Source organism: Oncorhynchus mykiss, chromosome 8, assembly GCF_013265735.2.
Source record: "Oncorhynchus mykiss isolate Arlee chromosome 8, USDA_OmykA_1.1, whole genome shotgun sequence".
In the NCBI taxonomy this organism is placed as follows: Eukaryota; Metazoa; Chordata; class Actinopteri; order Salmoniformes; family Salmonidae; genus Oncorhynchus; species Oncorhynchus mykiss.
In genome coordinates, this window is record NC_048572.1 from 47,494,452 (window position 1) to 47,509,309 (window position 14,858).

Here is a 14,858-nt window from a genome sequence, read left to right on the forward strand (position 1 = left end):
AATATATTTTGTGAGGTCATTGCTATTGGGTATCCCTGGGACGTCCCAACCCTGATGTTACCCTATTGACGTTGACATTTAAAATGGTTAAGGTAAGGGTTAAAGTTAGGTAAGGGTTATGGTTGTGGTTAAGGTTAGAATTTAGGGTAGGGATGTCCCAAGGATTCCGGATAACTCTAATCACAAAATCAATGCTAGGTCTTTAAAGGAGCAGTACCCTGCATTGGGTGTAGAATTTTCAATTACAGCATTATTTAATCTGCAGTATTCTTATGCTATTTACTCTGTCACCGATAATATTTACATGTTAATATCTTCTGATTATAATTATTATGTCTCATCTTTTAACTAAATGCAATCTATTAGCTTCCAAAATGTAAGTCGGTATATCTAGCTGTCCGATAACATGATCTGATGGAATGGCTTATCTGGCACTTTGTAAAAACCCAGAGTGCATTGAGTGAATGTTGGAAAAAGATCTTGGTTCCCTTCTGAACATAGCATTGTGAAGGCAAAAAGGACTCGGCCCACAAAATAGGTGAAGTGAACTGGCAAAAGAGTTGAGTCCTCATTCAAAGGCAAGGGCAGTGTGAATACAAAGACTTACGTACGTATATTGCTTTTTTTTACCCCAAATTTCACATTAAAGAGGACTGAGATTGGTTATTTTAAAGAGGCCTATTTGTGAAAACAACCTAATTTATTTACAACACTTGTTTTCTCTCTCTGACACACCTGTTATTGTGCAGTGCAAAGAAATGTATGCACTGTTTACAGCAGGCTTTTTTTTTGCAAACAGCCATGATTTAAAGGAACTTAGGCTGCAGTGATACTGTTACTGAATCGTGTCCTATGCTTAGCTACTCATCACATTAGGAATTGAATTTTATTGTTAGTCTGCATAGATCTCCCTAAAACATTTCTTTTTCGATCAGCACCAACATTTTCGATCAAAACAACTTCCCACGGCTATGGATTGCAATTATTTCCCCTTCACCAAGAAGTGTCCACTCATTCACTCCCCTTCACACAGTTAAAAGCTTTGGATTGGTGCAACCATGTCCGGAGGGAGTTTCCACCAAATTCCTTTCCTCTGTCCATTCCTTATAAATCCATGAAGGGAAGTGTGTGATTGCACACTTCGGGAGAAGGGTAGAGAATCTCACCGCAGCCCTAGAACGTAGTCAGCTACAATATTTTTTGGAACGGATCATTTGCTAAAAGTTGTTCATTATACTGTAGCCTACAGTGCCTTGCGAAAGTATTCGGCCCCCTTGAACTTTGCGACCTTTTGCCACATTTCAGGCTTCAAACATAAAGATATAAAACTGTATTTTTTTGTGAAGAATCAACAACAAGTGGGACACAATCATGAAGTGGAACGACATTTATTTTTTAACTTTTTTAACTTTTTTAACAAATCAAAAACTGAAAAATTGGCCGTGCAAAATTATTCAGCCCCTTTACTTTCAGTGCAGCAAACTCTCTCCAGAAGTTCAGTGAGGATCTCTGAATTATCCAATGTTGACCTAAATGACTAATGATGATAAATACAATCCACCTGTGTGTAATCAAGTCTCCGTATAAATGCACCTGCACTGTGATAGTCTCAGAGGTCCGTTAAAAGCGCAGAGAGCATCATGAAGAACAAGGAACACACCAGGCAGGTCCGAGATACTGTTGTGAAGAAGTTTAAAGCCGGATTTGGATACAAAAAGATTTCCCAAGCTTTAAACATCCCAATGAGCACTGTGCAAGCGATAATATTGAAATGGAAGGAGTATCAGACCACTGCAAATCTACCAAGACCTGGCCGTCCCTCTAAACTTTCAGCTCATACAAGGAGAAGACTGATCAGAGATGCAGCCAAGAGGCCCATGATCACTCTGGATGAACTGCAGAGATCTACAGCTGAGGTGGGAGACTCTGTCCATAGGACAACAATCAGTCGTATATTGCACAAATCTGGCCTTTATGGAAGAGTGGCAAGAAGAAAGCCATTTCTTAAAGATATCCATAAAAAGTGTCATTTAAAGTTTGCCACAAGCCACCTGGGAGACACACCAAACATGTGGAAGAAGGTGCACTGGTCAGATGAAACCAAAATTGAACTTTTTGGCAACAATGCAAAACGTTATGTTTGGCGTAAAAGCAACACATCATCACCCTGAACACACCATCCCCACTGTCAAACATGGTGGTGGCAGCATCATGGTTTGGGCCTGCTTTTCTTCAGCAGGGACAGGGAAGATGGTTACAATTGATGGGAAGATGGATGGAGCCAAATACAGGACCATTCTGGAAGAAAACCTGATGGAGTCTGCAAAAGACCTGCGACTGGGACGGAGATTTGTCTTCCAACAAGACAATGATCCAAAACATAAAGCAAAATCTACAATGGAATGGTTCAAAAATAAACATATCCAGGTGTTAGAATGGCCAAGTCAAAGTCCAGACCTGAATCCAATCGAGAATCTGTGGAAAGAACTGAAAACTGCTGTTCACAAATGCTCTCCATCCAACCTCACTGAGCTCGAGCTGTTTTGCAAGGAGGAATGGGAATAAATTTCAGTCTCTCGATGTGCAAAACTGATAGAGACATACCCCAAGCGACTTACAGCTGTAATCGCAGCAAAAGGTGGCGCTACAAAGTATTAACTTAAGGGGGCTGAATAATTTTGCACGCCCAATTTTTCAGTTTTTGATTTGTTAAAAAAGTTTGAAATATCCAATAAATGTCGTTCCACTTCATGATTGTGTCGCACTTGTTGTTGATTCTTCACAAAAAAAAAAAGTTTTATATCTTTATGTTTGAAGCCTGAAATGTGGCAAAAGTTCGCAAAGTTCAAGGGGGCCGAATACTTTCGCAAGGCACTATACTTAGGCTGTTGCTGATCAATCGGGAAAGTCTGGAAGTGTATTTTTGGGTTGTTGAATCACTCTCAGCAGCCTCTGGATAACATTAGTATTCTCTGACTACAAACGTGTATATTTTATATTCTTTCTCTTGTCTCTTAGAACAACATGATGGGGACCTCGCATCCTGGATCAATAGTGAACGATTCCTTAATTACCTCCAGATTGACAGCTACACTTTGTATGAAATGGGAGATACAAGTATGTTACACTCTCTCATGCCCACACAGATACACACACACACACACACACACACACACACACACACACACACACACACACACACACACACACACACACACACACACACACACACACACACACACACACACACACACACACACAGCAAGCATGGTAGAGGATGTGCTTTACCAGTAAATAACTTTGAATTAGAAGATTTCAATAGAATAGATGTCTTTGTGTGTCTACAAGCAACAGTGTTCAATATTCAGTGAGTGTATGAACTAGTGCATTACATTGCTATTAATTCTTACAGTGTGGCTTTAATGAATCAGATAGGAATAAAATCCTATGTGAATGATGGTTATGAAGTGAAGTTAAATGTGTGTTTTTTCTGTGTTTAGAATAGTTTTTTTTGTGTTCCTCACCATATGAAATGTTTGGTGTTTAATGTGTGTTCCTCACCATAGGCAAACTGGTGGCTCTGGCTATAGTGGATGAGAGAAACCCTACTGAGGAGAGCATCCGGTATGAGTATCTCTTTTATCCCAATATAATGTAAGGGGTAGTTCACCTGAATTACACATTTACCTCATATGTGCTACAATTCAAGTTACACATGTAGATCTCAAGTTTACATTAGGACAAGATCACCCTTACAAATCAACTTTTGTTCATGTGATAAATATTGCACTCAAAACATTAACTGCCTATTCTTATTAATCAAATATTCCTCCCTACCCAGTTACAAGACCATGGTGGAAAGAGTGGCAAGTGAATACAAGGACCTCTATAGCAAGTGAGTTTATCTGAAACAGAGCGAAACGGGGAGTTACTATCTGAACTTGCCCTGTTTTTGTTTTATTTTGCAATAAGTTTTGCTACGATGTATCATAATGAATATGGTCCTGATGTCTTCTCAGAGAATTCCAGTTTGGTCACATGGACGGAAACGAGTACATCAATGGCCTCATCATGGAGTGAGTGGTCATATCTCTTTTCTGCCCTTATTTAAAATTCAGAAGTAGCTAGAGTTTTTGCACAAATCCACAATTGACATCAATACATAATATAAGCGATTGTTGTGTTAAGTGTGGTTAGGATCTTTGTTTCGGGCAATGGTTCTCCAGGACCTGGCCTGCCTAGTAGTGCCTTCCATACACAGCACAGTGGCACAGTGGTTCAGGACAGGTGGGGTAGAGCCATAGATTTACAGTAGAAATGCCCATCCAAGAAGGTTAAAGGTCATTGTCCACAGACAAAATGATGTCAAATCACGTTAAATTTTGCTGTAGTTTTGATTGGACTGATAATGTCAACATCATACTTTTAAAATCCTGGCTAGCTAGATAAGCAGTCGGAATCATAAATCACATCAATTATCTACTGGAAAATACTTTTCCTTGTCATATAAAAATAAATTAGAGAGAAATCTTCTCAGTGCTCATTGGGCATAAATATTACACAAGTTGGAAATCGCAAATTCAACAATGAGGGTGTTGGAAGGAAGCAGTGGCCAACTGTGAGCATCGCAAAGCAATCACTATTTTGCTTCACCTGCCTGCTATTTGGTGGAGGGGTGGGTGGTCCATGTCTGGGTTTAAAGATTTAGAACATCTGTCTGAAAGGGACTCAAAATATGAGAATTGTGCATCACATCTAGATAACGTTGATAAACTGGGACTTCTGGGGAAACCAAACATTGTGGCTAGACACCGCATATAGATGAGCAATCAACCTTCACAACCAACAAATGGAGGAGAATAGGTATGTGCTTGCCAAAATTATAGCATGCATTAAATTGTGTGGCTAAACGAATAAGGATATAGCAGTGCATTCGGAAAGTATTCAGACCCCTTTACTTTTTCCGCTTTGTTAGGTCCCAGGCAGTAATTGAGGCTGGATGAACTGTTTCGCTGCCAGCCTTATTCTAAAATTAATTAAGTTGTTTTTTTTCCCATTATCAACATACACACAATAACCCATAATGACAAAGCAATAGCACGTTTTTAGATTTTTTTTTTGCAAATGTATTAAAAATAAGAAACTGAAATCTCGTATTTACATAAGTATTCAGACCCTTTACTCTACTTTGTTGAAGCACCTTTTTGGCAGCGATTATAGCCTCGAATCTTATTGAATATTATGCTACATGCTTGGCACACCTGTATTTGGGGAGTTTCTCCCATTCTTCTCTGTAGATCCTCTCAAGCTCTTTCAGGTTGGATGGGGAGTGTCGCTGCACAGCTATGTTCAGGTCTCTCCAGAGATGTTTGATTGTGTTCAAATTCGGGCTCTGGCTGTGCCATTCAAGGACATTCAGAGAATTGTCCCAAAGCCACTCCTGCTTTGTCTTGGCTGTGTGCTTACGGTCGTTGTCCTATTGGAAGGTGACCCCAGTCTGAGGTCCTGAGCGGTCTGGAAAGGCTGTCATCAAGGATATCTCTGCACTTTGCTCTGTTCATCTTTCTCTCGATCGTGATTAGTCTACCAGTCCCTGCTGCTAAAAGAAAACATCCACACAGCATGATGCTGCCACCGCCATGCTTCACCGTAGGGATGGTGCCAGATTTCCTCCAGAACATGATGCTTGGCATTCAGGCCAAAGAGTTCAATCTTGATTTCGTCAGACCAGAGAATCTTGTTTCTTCTGGTCAGAGAGTCTTTGGGTGCCTTTTGGCAAACTCCAAGCGGGCTGTCATGTGCCTTTTACTGAGGAGTGGTTTCCGTCTGGCCATTCTAACATAAAGGCCTGATTATTTTGAATGCTGCAGAGATGGTTGTCCTTCTGGAATGTTCTCACATCTCCACAGAGGAAGTCTGGAGCTCACCTCCCTGACCAAGGCTCTTCTCCCCCGATTGCTCAGTTTGGCCGGGCTGCCAGCTCTAGGAAGAGTCTTGGTGGTTCCAAACTTATTTCATTTAAGAATGATGGAGGGCACTGTGTTCTTGGGGACCTTCAATGGTGCAGACATTTTTTGGTACCCTTCCCCAGATCTGTGCTTCAACACAATCCTGTCTCGGAGCTCTACGGACAAGTCCTTCCACCTCATGGCTTGGTTTTTACTCTGACATGCTTTGTCAACTGTGGGACCTTATATAGACAGGTGTGTGCCTTTCCAAATTTTTAATACTTTTGCAAAAATTTTCAAAAAACACATTTTGCTTTGTCATTATGGGGTATTGTGTGTAGATTGGTGAGAATTTGTATGTATTTAATCATTTTTACAATAAGATTGTAACGTAACAAAATGTGGAAAAAGTCAAGGTGTCTGAATACTTTCCGAATTTACTTTAGGCCACCGTCCGTCTCAGCTCATGTCTTAATCAAAATTATCGCTTGATTATTTTCTGCTCATCGTTCCATTATGCCGTAGTTTGTACATCTTCATTGTTATGTTGCTTAGATACGTCTCATTAGGATTATTCATCATTTTAGGCAATGTTAGAATGATGCATTTCATTGGTTTCCTTAATTTGGGTATTATAATAGTTAATGTGGTTTTCTCCATGAGGAGGGGATACTATATAATGCTGTTAGGTCTGTAACCATGTTTGCCAGTGAGTCTCTTCCCATTCAAAATGTTATGTTCACAAAAAGTTCAGGAATGGACCCATGTAATTCCAGTTCATATTGTGAGGGTTGTTTTGTTTTTGCAATGCGCTGTCTGTCCGTCAGTAAATTGTCAATAAAAGTGGATCCTCATAATTGTATTTTCCTTCCCTTTAAGACCACATAATAAAATACTTCAAACAGTAGGCTAACCACTGAGTCTCTCTCTCTCTCTCGTGACTTAAAGAAGAGAAAAGTTAATGCCTCAACATCTTACTGATTTTATCTGAACTAACATCTATCTGAATTTCTGTTACTGTCCATTTCCATGGTGCTGAACAAATGTACCTCGTCGCAGCTCGTGTGTTTGCACTTGCTTATAGTTTGAGCTACTTGTGTTAATGATAAAATAACAAACATGATGAATTTACTGAACATAAATGTAATAATGTTGGTGTATGGTTCAAAAGTCAAAACAAATGTCGGCATTCTTTATTATTGAGGGAGAATACGGTTCTTGTCGAGTTACATGAATACACAAGGAGTCAGTAGAGACCATATTTATTTAAGCAAGTCAGCCATATCAGCTATGTTTAAAAAAAAGGCTGGATGAACTGTTTTTCTGCCAGACAAGGCTCCGCTGATAGCCATGTGTAGCGGTGGCAACGATTCACTCTCTGGTGCTAAAAAGAAAGCTCTGCTTTTGGGACAGCTTTATGTAGGCCCTAGCAGTTTGTGGGCACCGTTTGTCACTGTAATGGTGCATTTAATGTATTGTTTATTGTTGTGTTGTGTAGTGGCTTCACTGAAATTGCCACTGACACAGCGTGTTGACAACTAACCCTAAACCCTATGTGTTGACAGAGAACTGGCCATGCCCTCTATTATCGTGCTCAACGTGTCTAACGATGGATATTTCCTACCGCCCAACAAAGTGGAGACAAAGGAACAGCTGGTGAAGTTCATCGATGGAGTGTCGAAGGGCCGGATTAAAGTCAGTCTAACTAAACCTAAATCTGACCTGGGATGAAATTGTATTTGAAATCTTTGAAATACTTTACCTGTGCTTGATTAAGCTTGCCCAGCACAATATAAACATTAGAATTGTTCCAAAGTGCAAGCCCTGTCAATTTCATTAAAGCTCAAACAAACACAGGTTTAAAAAATGTAAAACACAGAGAAGCATGTTCAAATATGATACATTTGATGCAATGTGTAGTGTCCATCGAAACATTGTATATTACCCAATAACATTTGTAATATCCAACATTAACAACATGAATAATCTTGTTTCAATCAGTCCCAGGGAGGGAATGGATACTATCAATGCTTTATAAGGATTGCGTTCAACACCAAAACGACTGTTACAGTAAGTCACAGAACATGTTGGCACGAGGCTTTCATTTTCACTTTGACATACAGTTGAAGTCGGAAGTTTACATACACTTAGGTTGGAGTCATTAAAACTCATTTTTCAACCACTCCACAAATTTCTTGTTTAACAAACTATAGTTTTGGCAAGTCGGTTAGGACATCTACTTTGTGCATGACAAGTCATTTTTCCAACAATTGTTTACAGACAGATTATTTCACTTATAATTCACTTCATCACAATTCCAGTGGGTCAGACGTTTACATACACTGTGCCTTTAAACAGCTTGGGAAGTTCCAGAAAAGGATGTCATGGCGTTAGAAGCTTCTGATTGACATCATTTGAGTCAATTGGAGGTGTACCTGTGGATGTATTTCAAGGCCTACCTTCAAACTCAGTGCCTCTTTGCTTGACATCATGGGGAAATCTAAGAAATCAGCCCTCAGAAATAAAATTGTAGAACTCCACAAGTCTAATTTCCAAATGCCTAAAGGTACCATGTTCATCTGTACAAACAATAGTACGCAATTATAAACACCATGGGATCACACAGCCGTCATACCGCTCAGGAAGGAGACACGTTCTGTCTCCTAGAGATGAACGTACTTTGGTGCGAAAATTGCAAATCAATCCCAGAACAACAGCAAAGGACCTTGTGAAGATGTTGGAGGAAACAGGTACGAAAGTATCTATATGCACAGTAAAACTATATCGACATAACCTGAAATGCCGCTCAGCAAGGATGAAGCCACTGATCCAAAACCACCATAAAAACGTGCAACTGCACGTGGGGACAAAGATCGTACTTTTTGGAGAAATGTCCTCTGGTCTGATGAAACAAAAATAGAACTGTTTGGCAATAATGACCATCGTTATGTTTGGAGGAAAAAGGGGAACGCTTGCAAGTCGAAGAACACCATCCCAACCGTGAAGCACGGGGGTGGCAGCACCATGTTGTGGGGGTGATTTGCTGCAGGTGGGACTGACCCAAGTTAAACAATTTAAAGGCAATGCTAAATACTAATAGAGCAGTATGCAAACTTCTGACCCACTGGGAAGCTGAAATAAATAATTCTCTCTACTATTATTCTGACATTTCACATTCTTACAATAAAGTGGTGATTCTAACTGACCTAAGACAGGGAATATTTACAGGGATTAAATGTTAGGAATTGTGAAAAACTGAGTTGAAATGTATTTGGCTACGGTGTATGTAAACTTCCGACTTCAACTGTAATTACATTTTATCAGTGCTGTTGTATAATGGATATTTTTTTGTATAGCAAAGTATGGCTTTGCCTTAACCCTGTGCCCTGACCACAAGATCAACTCCACCAATCTACACCTCTCTTTCTCGCTCTCTCTCTCAGAATATATTTACCAATGCGCCCCTTTTGGGCGCCTTCCTCGTCGTTGTTTTCTGCGGCGGCGGAAGTGCCTTGTGTTACGGTCTATGCATGGCCTGGCGCTCAATGAGAAACACAGAGTCGATGAGAGACACAGAGGACGAGGAACCAATAACTGGGGAGAGGGTGGAGCCAAAGCAGCTCAAAGGTCCTGGGGAAGACAAGAAGACTGAGACGAAAGTGAAGAATCCGGCAGAAAAGAAGGCCGATTAAGTATGAAGTGGTATGAAGTGGTATTTTTTAATTGAAATGCCCTCGTGGCCATGTCTCCCTCATAAAATACGTATGTATTCTGACCTCAATAGGACTTCCTGGATAAATAAAGGTTAAATAAAAAATTAACTAAAATAAACCCCTACCCCTTATCTACAAGAGGGGCTAAGAAAATGGGATAGGTTTAAATAAGCAATATGGTAATAACTTTAAATTGCCTTCCTATAGACTGTGTGGTGTTTTCGCCATATTGCTTCAACGTACCCTAGGGAGGAGGTACTAGGGGTCAATTGGCGATTCAGGGTGAGTAGTTATCCTGAGTATGTTCAGCGATACGTCATTAATCATTTTCTAAGAAATTATTGGGGTTTTGTTGCATCACTCCAAACTCTTTTATTTATTTGATTTGGACTTTTTTATCATATATATTTTTATTTGAAACATTCATTAATGAATTAATGTCAATTCAATGTTGTTGAAGACATTGAATTGTAGGGCCTATATAAACCGGAAATGTCTTCACAGTGGGTTACAGGAGACGATTACAGTGAAAATGTTCTATTTTGTTCCACTGTAGTGTTAGTTTTTAAGCACCATCAATAAACCCAGCAAACAATTCTAGGTAGAGAACGTTTTTGTAATGTTACCTGTAATGTTCTCCTGATTGTATCCAGTTTGTGCCCACTTTTCTGTTAGTTAGGGGAACATTCTATGTATGCTAGCAAAAATTCCTGAGAACCTATTTAGCATGTTTTGGCGTTACAGATTAAATGTGATGCCATGTTCTCAGAAAATCCTATATTAAAGAGCAATTTCACCACTTTTCAACTTAATTTTAATTATCTAGCACAATACCAGCGACTACATATGTGAAAAGGGAGCATTTCTACATTTTGTAGAAATAAATATAAAGTTAACAAGTTCTACACGATAATATAATCAAAAGTGATTTTCAAACACTATGAAATTCGCAGTGATGTGGGGAGCAAGAAAATATTGGCTAGAAACTTGTTGCAAGTTTTGAAAATCACAGTTTTTCTTACTTTTAATCCTACCCTGTGATGTCACAGAGAAGCGTTTTTTTTTTACGTCCTTTTCTTTTTAACCACAGATCATAGAAATGTGCAGTTTTCGTATTATGTAAACACTGGTATGGTGCTGGAGATAATGAATATGAGGTTGAAAGTGGTGGAATTGCCCTTTAATGTTCTAGACACATTTCATTGGAACTTTCTCAAGTCCAGTTTTCTGAGGGTTAGGAGAATATTCCATCAAAGTCCCACCAAACATACGCAGAACATGGTTGCCATGACTGTTCTCAGAATATAGATATTAATCCAGGCCACCAAAGCTTTTAATTGAGTGGCCCAAAATTATTTTTTTTAATTGGGTAAACCCAGGCCACCTTTGTCTTTGGGTAAAAAAAAAAGCACTTTGAGTCTTGCTCTAGGTCTCTTGTTTTGCCATATGAATTTGGAAATAAGCTTATGAAACAGCTTGAAGGTAGACACAGGGACTAGAATGGGTAATGCATGAAATGGAATGAGCAATCTGGGCAACATATTCATTCTTACCATTTCCACCCTACCAATTAAAGAAAGTGGCAGATCTTCCCAAGTTTGTCTTAATCTGTGAGATCCGTTTAGTATAGTTTCCTGAGTAAAGCTGTGATGCACAGGGTGTTAAAAATAATACGCAAATATCTAAACCCTTGTCTAGACCAATGAAAGGACACATCTTTATTCAACTGAGAGGGCCAATTTCCTGAAATCATCATACCTTCTGATTTTGCTTCACTGACTTTATGCCTAGACTGTTCTTCAAAGCACCTCAAACCGTGTAAGAGTTTAGGGATAGAGGATAAGGGATTTTTTAAATACAGCAAAATATCATATGCAAAGAGGGATATCTTGTGTGTCACACCTTCATCCACTCTACCTTAAATTTGTGGGTTCATCATCATTTCTGCCAGTGGCTCAATATTTAGAGAAAATTATGCTAGTTCCTCTTTTCAGGCTGAAGAATTGTGAGCTGTAACCTTTCAATGGGCTGAATCCCATACTCAATAGTGTTTGTTTTAGGTATAACCAATCAACTATAATGCACGAAATCCATTTAAGCTGAGATGTATTAAATGTTTGTTGTCTACCCTTTGTCAGTGATTGAATGTTTAATACTCTCCTAATATTGTTGGAAATGTGTCTGCCAGGTATACAACCTGTCTGATCTGGGTTAATCACTTTCCCTATACGTTTCTGAATTCTCTCAGTAATTATTGTGGATAACAATTTCAGGTCCGTGGGAAGAAGACTAAAAGGCCAAAATGAGCTTCACTGGGAAGGACCTTTACCTTTCATATGGATTACTGTAATGGTTGCCTCCTACCACGTTTTGGGTTGCTCTCCCTTTGATAATTCACAATCACAGTATTTACTCTGCACAGAACTGGGGTCTTATAAAATTAACTTCGGTATCCATCGGTCCCTGGTGATATTATTTTTCAATCCCTTAATGGCTTCCTCAATCTCACTATCTGTAACTGTTCGTGTCATTTCGGCCCCCTCTTCCTCTGATTATTTAGTGAGATTTAAGTTAGACAAAAGGGTTCTATTTTGTTCTTGTTTATGGTCTTGTTCTAATGAATCGTACAGGTCTTTATAATATGCTCCAAATGCCTCTGCAATGTCTCTTGGTTCTGCTTTAGAGAAGGGATGAATTATTTTAGGGACTACTCTGCTAGCCTGGGATTTTTGTAGCTGAAAGGCTAACAACCATCTGGCTCTATTACCCACCTCATAATATCTTTGATTAGTAAATCTAACTGCCCCTTATACTTTGTAAATCAATATCTAATCAAATTTTTGTCTACATTCATTCAACTTATGCAATATATCATCATCCCTTGTTTTTTTATGTTCTCTTTAAACTATGATTTAGAATTTAGAATTAATTAATGTTTGCTTCATTCATGTGACCAACCAATACTGGTTCATGCATGTGGCAGACCAATACCTCACAAGGCTTCTTCTTTCCAAGCTGAGACCTTGAAACTGAGATATCATCCTCAAAACAAGGGTCTGGGCCTACTGCCAAATTGAAGATATTACAGTGAGAATTTCTCACAGGAGTTCAATCACTTGCATGAACACAGAAATTGGTTTATAGAAAAACACAAACAGAACACAGAAATTGGTTATTTAGAAAAGTACAAACATAAAAATGTCCATCACATTCCATCCTCTTATCACTTGAGTGATAATAATCATTACATTTTCATGTAAGTATTTTGATCTTAGCTTCTATTTTCATATTTCTATTGAATAACACAATTTAGACAAACTAAGAAAAAATACATGCTGCAGCCCATGTGGCAATTTTGGATCCCCAACTTAAAAAAACAGGGATTCCAACCAAGTTGCAGGAGTCCACTCTGGATGAGACTGGGGCAAGGTTAGCCCAAGCTACAATCTAGTGGCTCTCCTCACATTTTAGGAAGCCTTGTCTTTCCAAATCTTTTAGCACTGTTCATAAATTATCCAACCCAAATTTAGAATGACAGTCCTTAGTGCCTCACATTGGTTCTATCACTTTAATTTAAGACCCTCAACTTAGCACACACTGGCAGAATATACATTTACATTGACATACAGTATATTCATCTAGATGCAAGGAAGGGATAATTTGACCAAGAACAGGTTCACACTGTTCTTGGTCAAATTATCCCTTCCATGCATCTAGACACCCTTTGTGGTCACCTTCTCCATAACATTGAGAGAGGTCAGACCAGAACAACAGTTTAGTTTAGGGCATTTCTGATTCAGGAAATCCAGATAAATTATTTTACTCTATGACAAATGACAAGGTATTCATTGTATGACAAATGATCACTACTACCAATACTCTTATATATTTTCCAATACTCCTAGGCTCAAAATGATGGCCAAGGATAAAGAAGCATAGAACACATAGAACGTAACCAAACAAACAAAGTCTGTGTTCCCCCTACTGTTGTTGGCACATGGGCAGATCCAAAACACAGTTGGAACCCAGATTAAGCTGTTTGCATGTCCTAATACCTCGACTAACCTGTACCCCCGCACATTGACATGGTACCGGTACCCCCTGTATATAGCCATGTAATGTTATTGTGTTACTTTGAATTTACATTTTTACTTTAGTTTATTTGGCAAATATTTTCTTAACTCTATTTCTTGAACTGCATTGTTGGTTAAAAGGGCTTGTAAGAAAGAATTTCACAGTAAGGTCTACACCTGTTGTATTCGGCGCATGTGACAAATAAATATTGATTTAATTTGGAATAATTTGAAAGATTACCTCAGAAAAACACGTTTTAATCGGCGTATGCTTACTTCAATTATGACTTTACACCTTTTAAGATAAGCAGAGTAAGGTGTTAACATGACTAATGCTATACTCGACCTTCTGCCATAATCAGTTTAATATAGATTTTTTAGTGTGCATTTCAACGTACTCATTGAAGCTACGGAAGTTCAAGGCCGACTGTGGTTATGTTGGCATGGTTTGCAGAAAACAGGATCTCCCATTATAGTGAATTGAACAATTGCAATCTTCGTGGTCAATCGGGGAAGACAATCGTGGTACCAATAATTGCTGCCAATACACCAGATGTACACTACTGGTCAAAAGTTTAAGAACACCTACTCATTCAAGGGTTTTTCTTTATTTTTTACTATTTTCTACATTGTAGACATCAAAACTATGACATCAAAATCAGCTTCACCTGGAATGCTTTTCCAACAGTTTTGATGGAGTTCCCAATATGCTAAGCACTTGTTGACTGCTTTTCCTTCACTCTGCGGTCAAAGTGAAGTGTGGGCATTACACAGTGTAGGCATTACAAATGCCAAAAAGGCATTAGAATGGCAGCATGTGGCGGACGCTGTGAATGCTGCTGGCTCAGAAGGTCGGACCCAATCAGAAATAAAAAAGAAGTGGTCTGACATAAAAGTGGAGGCCGAAAGGAGCATAGCCTTACACAGACAAAGTGTTTGTGCCACAGGCGGGGGAAAAGGGACACCGGAGCTCAACCCCCTTGATGAGCGACTTTACAGTATTTTTGGGGAATACCTCCTGAGTGGAGTAGTGACGGTGGTGGAGGGGGACACGGACATGCAAGACGCACCAGATGATCCAGGTATGTAATTCGTATTCCCTCATTTGAAAACAGTAAACCGCA

At 39.2% G+C, this 14,858-nt stretch overlaps 1 protein-coding gene across 1 annotated transcript in view; it reads left to right on the top strand.

The window, feature by feature from the left end:
* Window positions 1-11,783, top strand: part of LOC110529986 (protein disulfide-isomerase TMX3) — a 37,755-nt gene extending 25,972 nt beyond the window's left edge. The window contains exons 10-16 of the mRNA XM_021612702.2: window positions 3,019-3,117; window positions 3,567-3,624; window positions 3,842-3,895; window positions 4,020-4,076; window positions 7,514-7,643; window positions 7,950-8,018; window positions 9,392-11,783. Coding sequence (XP_021468377.1) covers window positions 3,019-3,117; window positions 3,567-3,624; window positions 3,842-3,895; window positions 4,020-4,076; window positions 7,514-7,643; window positions 7,950-8,018; window positions 9,392-9,640 — 716 coding nt within the window. The 3' untranslated portion in view covers window positions 9,641-11,783. The remainder of the gene's footprint in view (window positions 1-3,018; window positions 3,118-3,566; window positions 3,625-3,841; window positions 3,896-4,019; window positions 4,077-7,513; window positions 7,644-7,949; window positions 8,019-9,391) is intronic.
* Window positions 11,784-14,858: the final 3,075 nt, after the last annotated feature.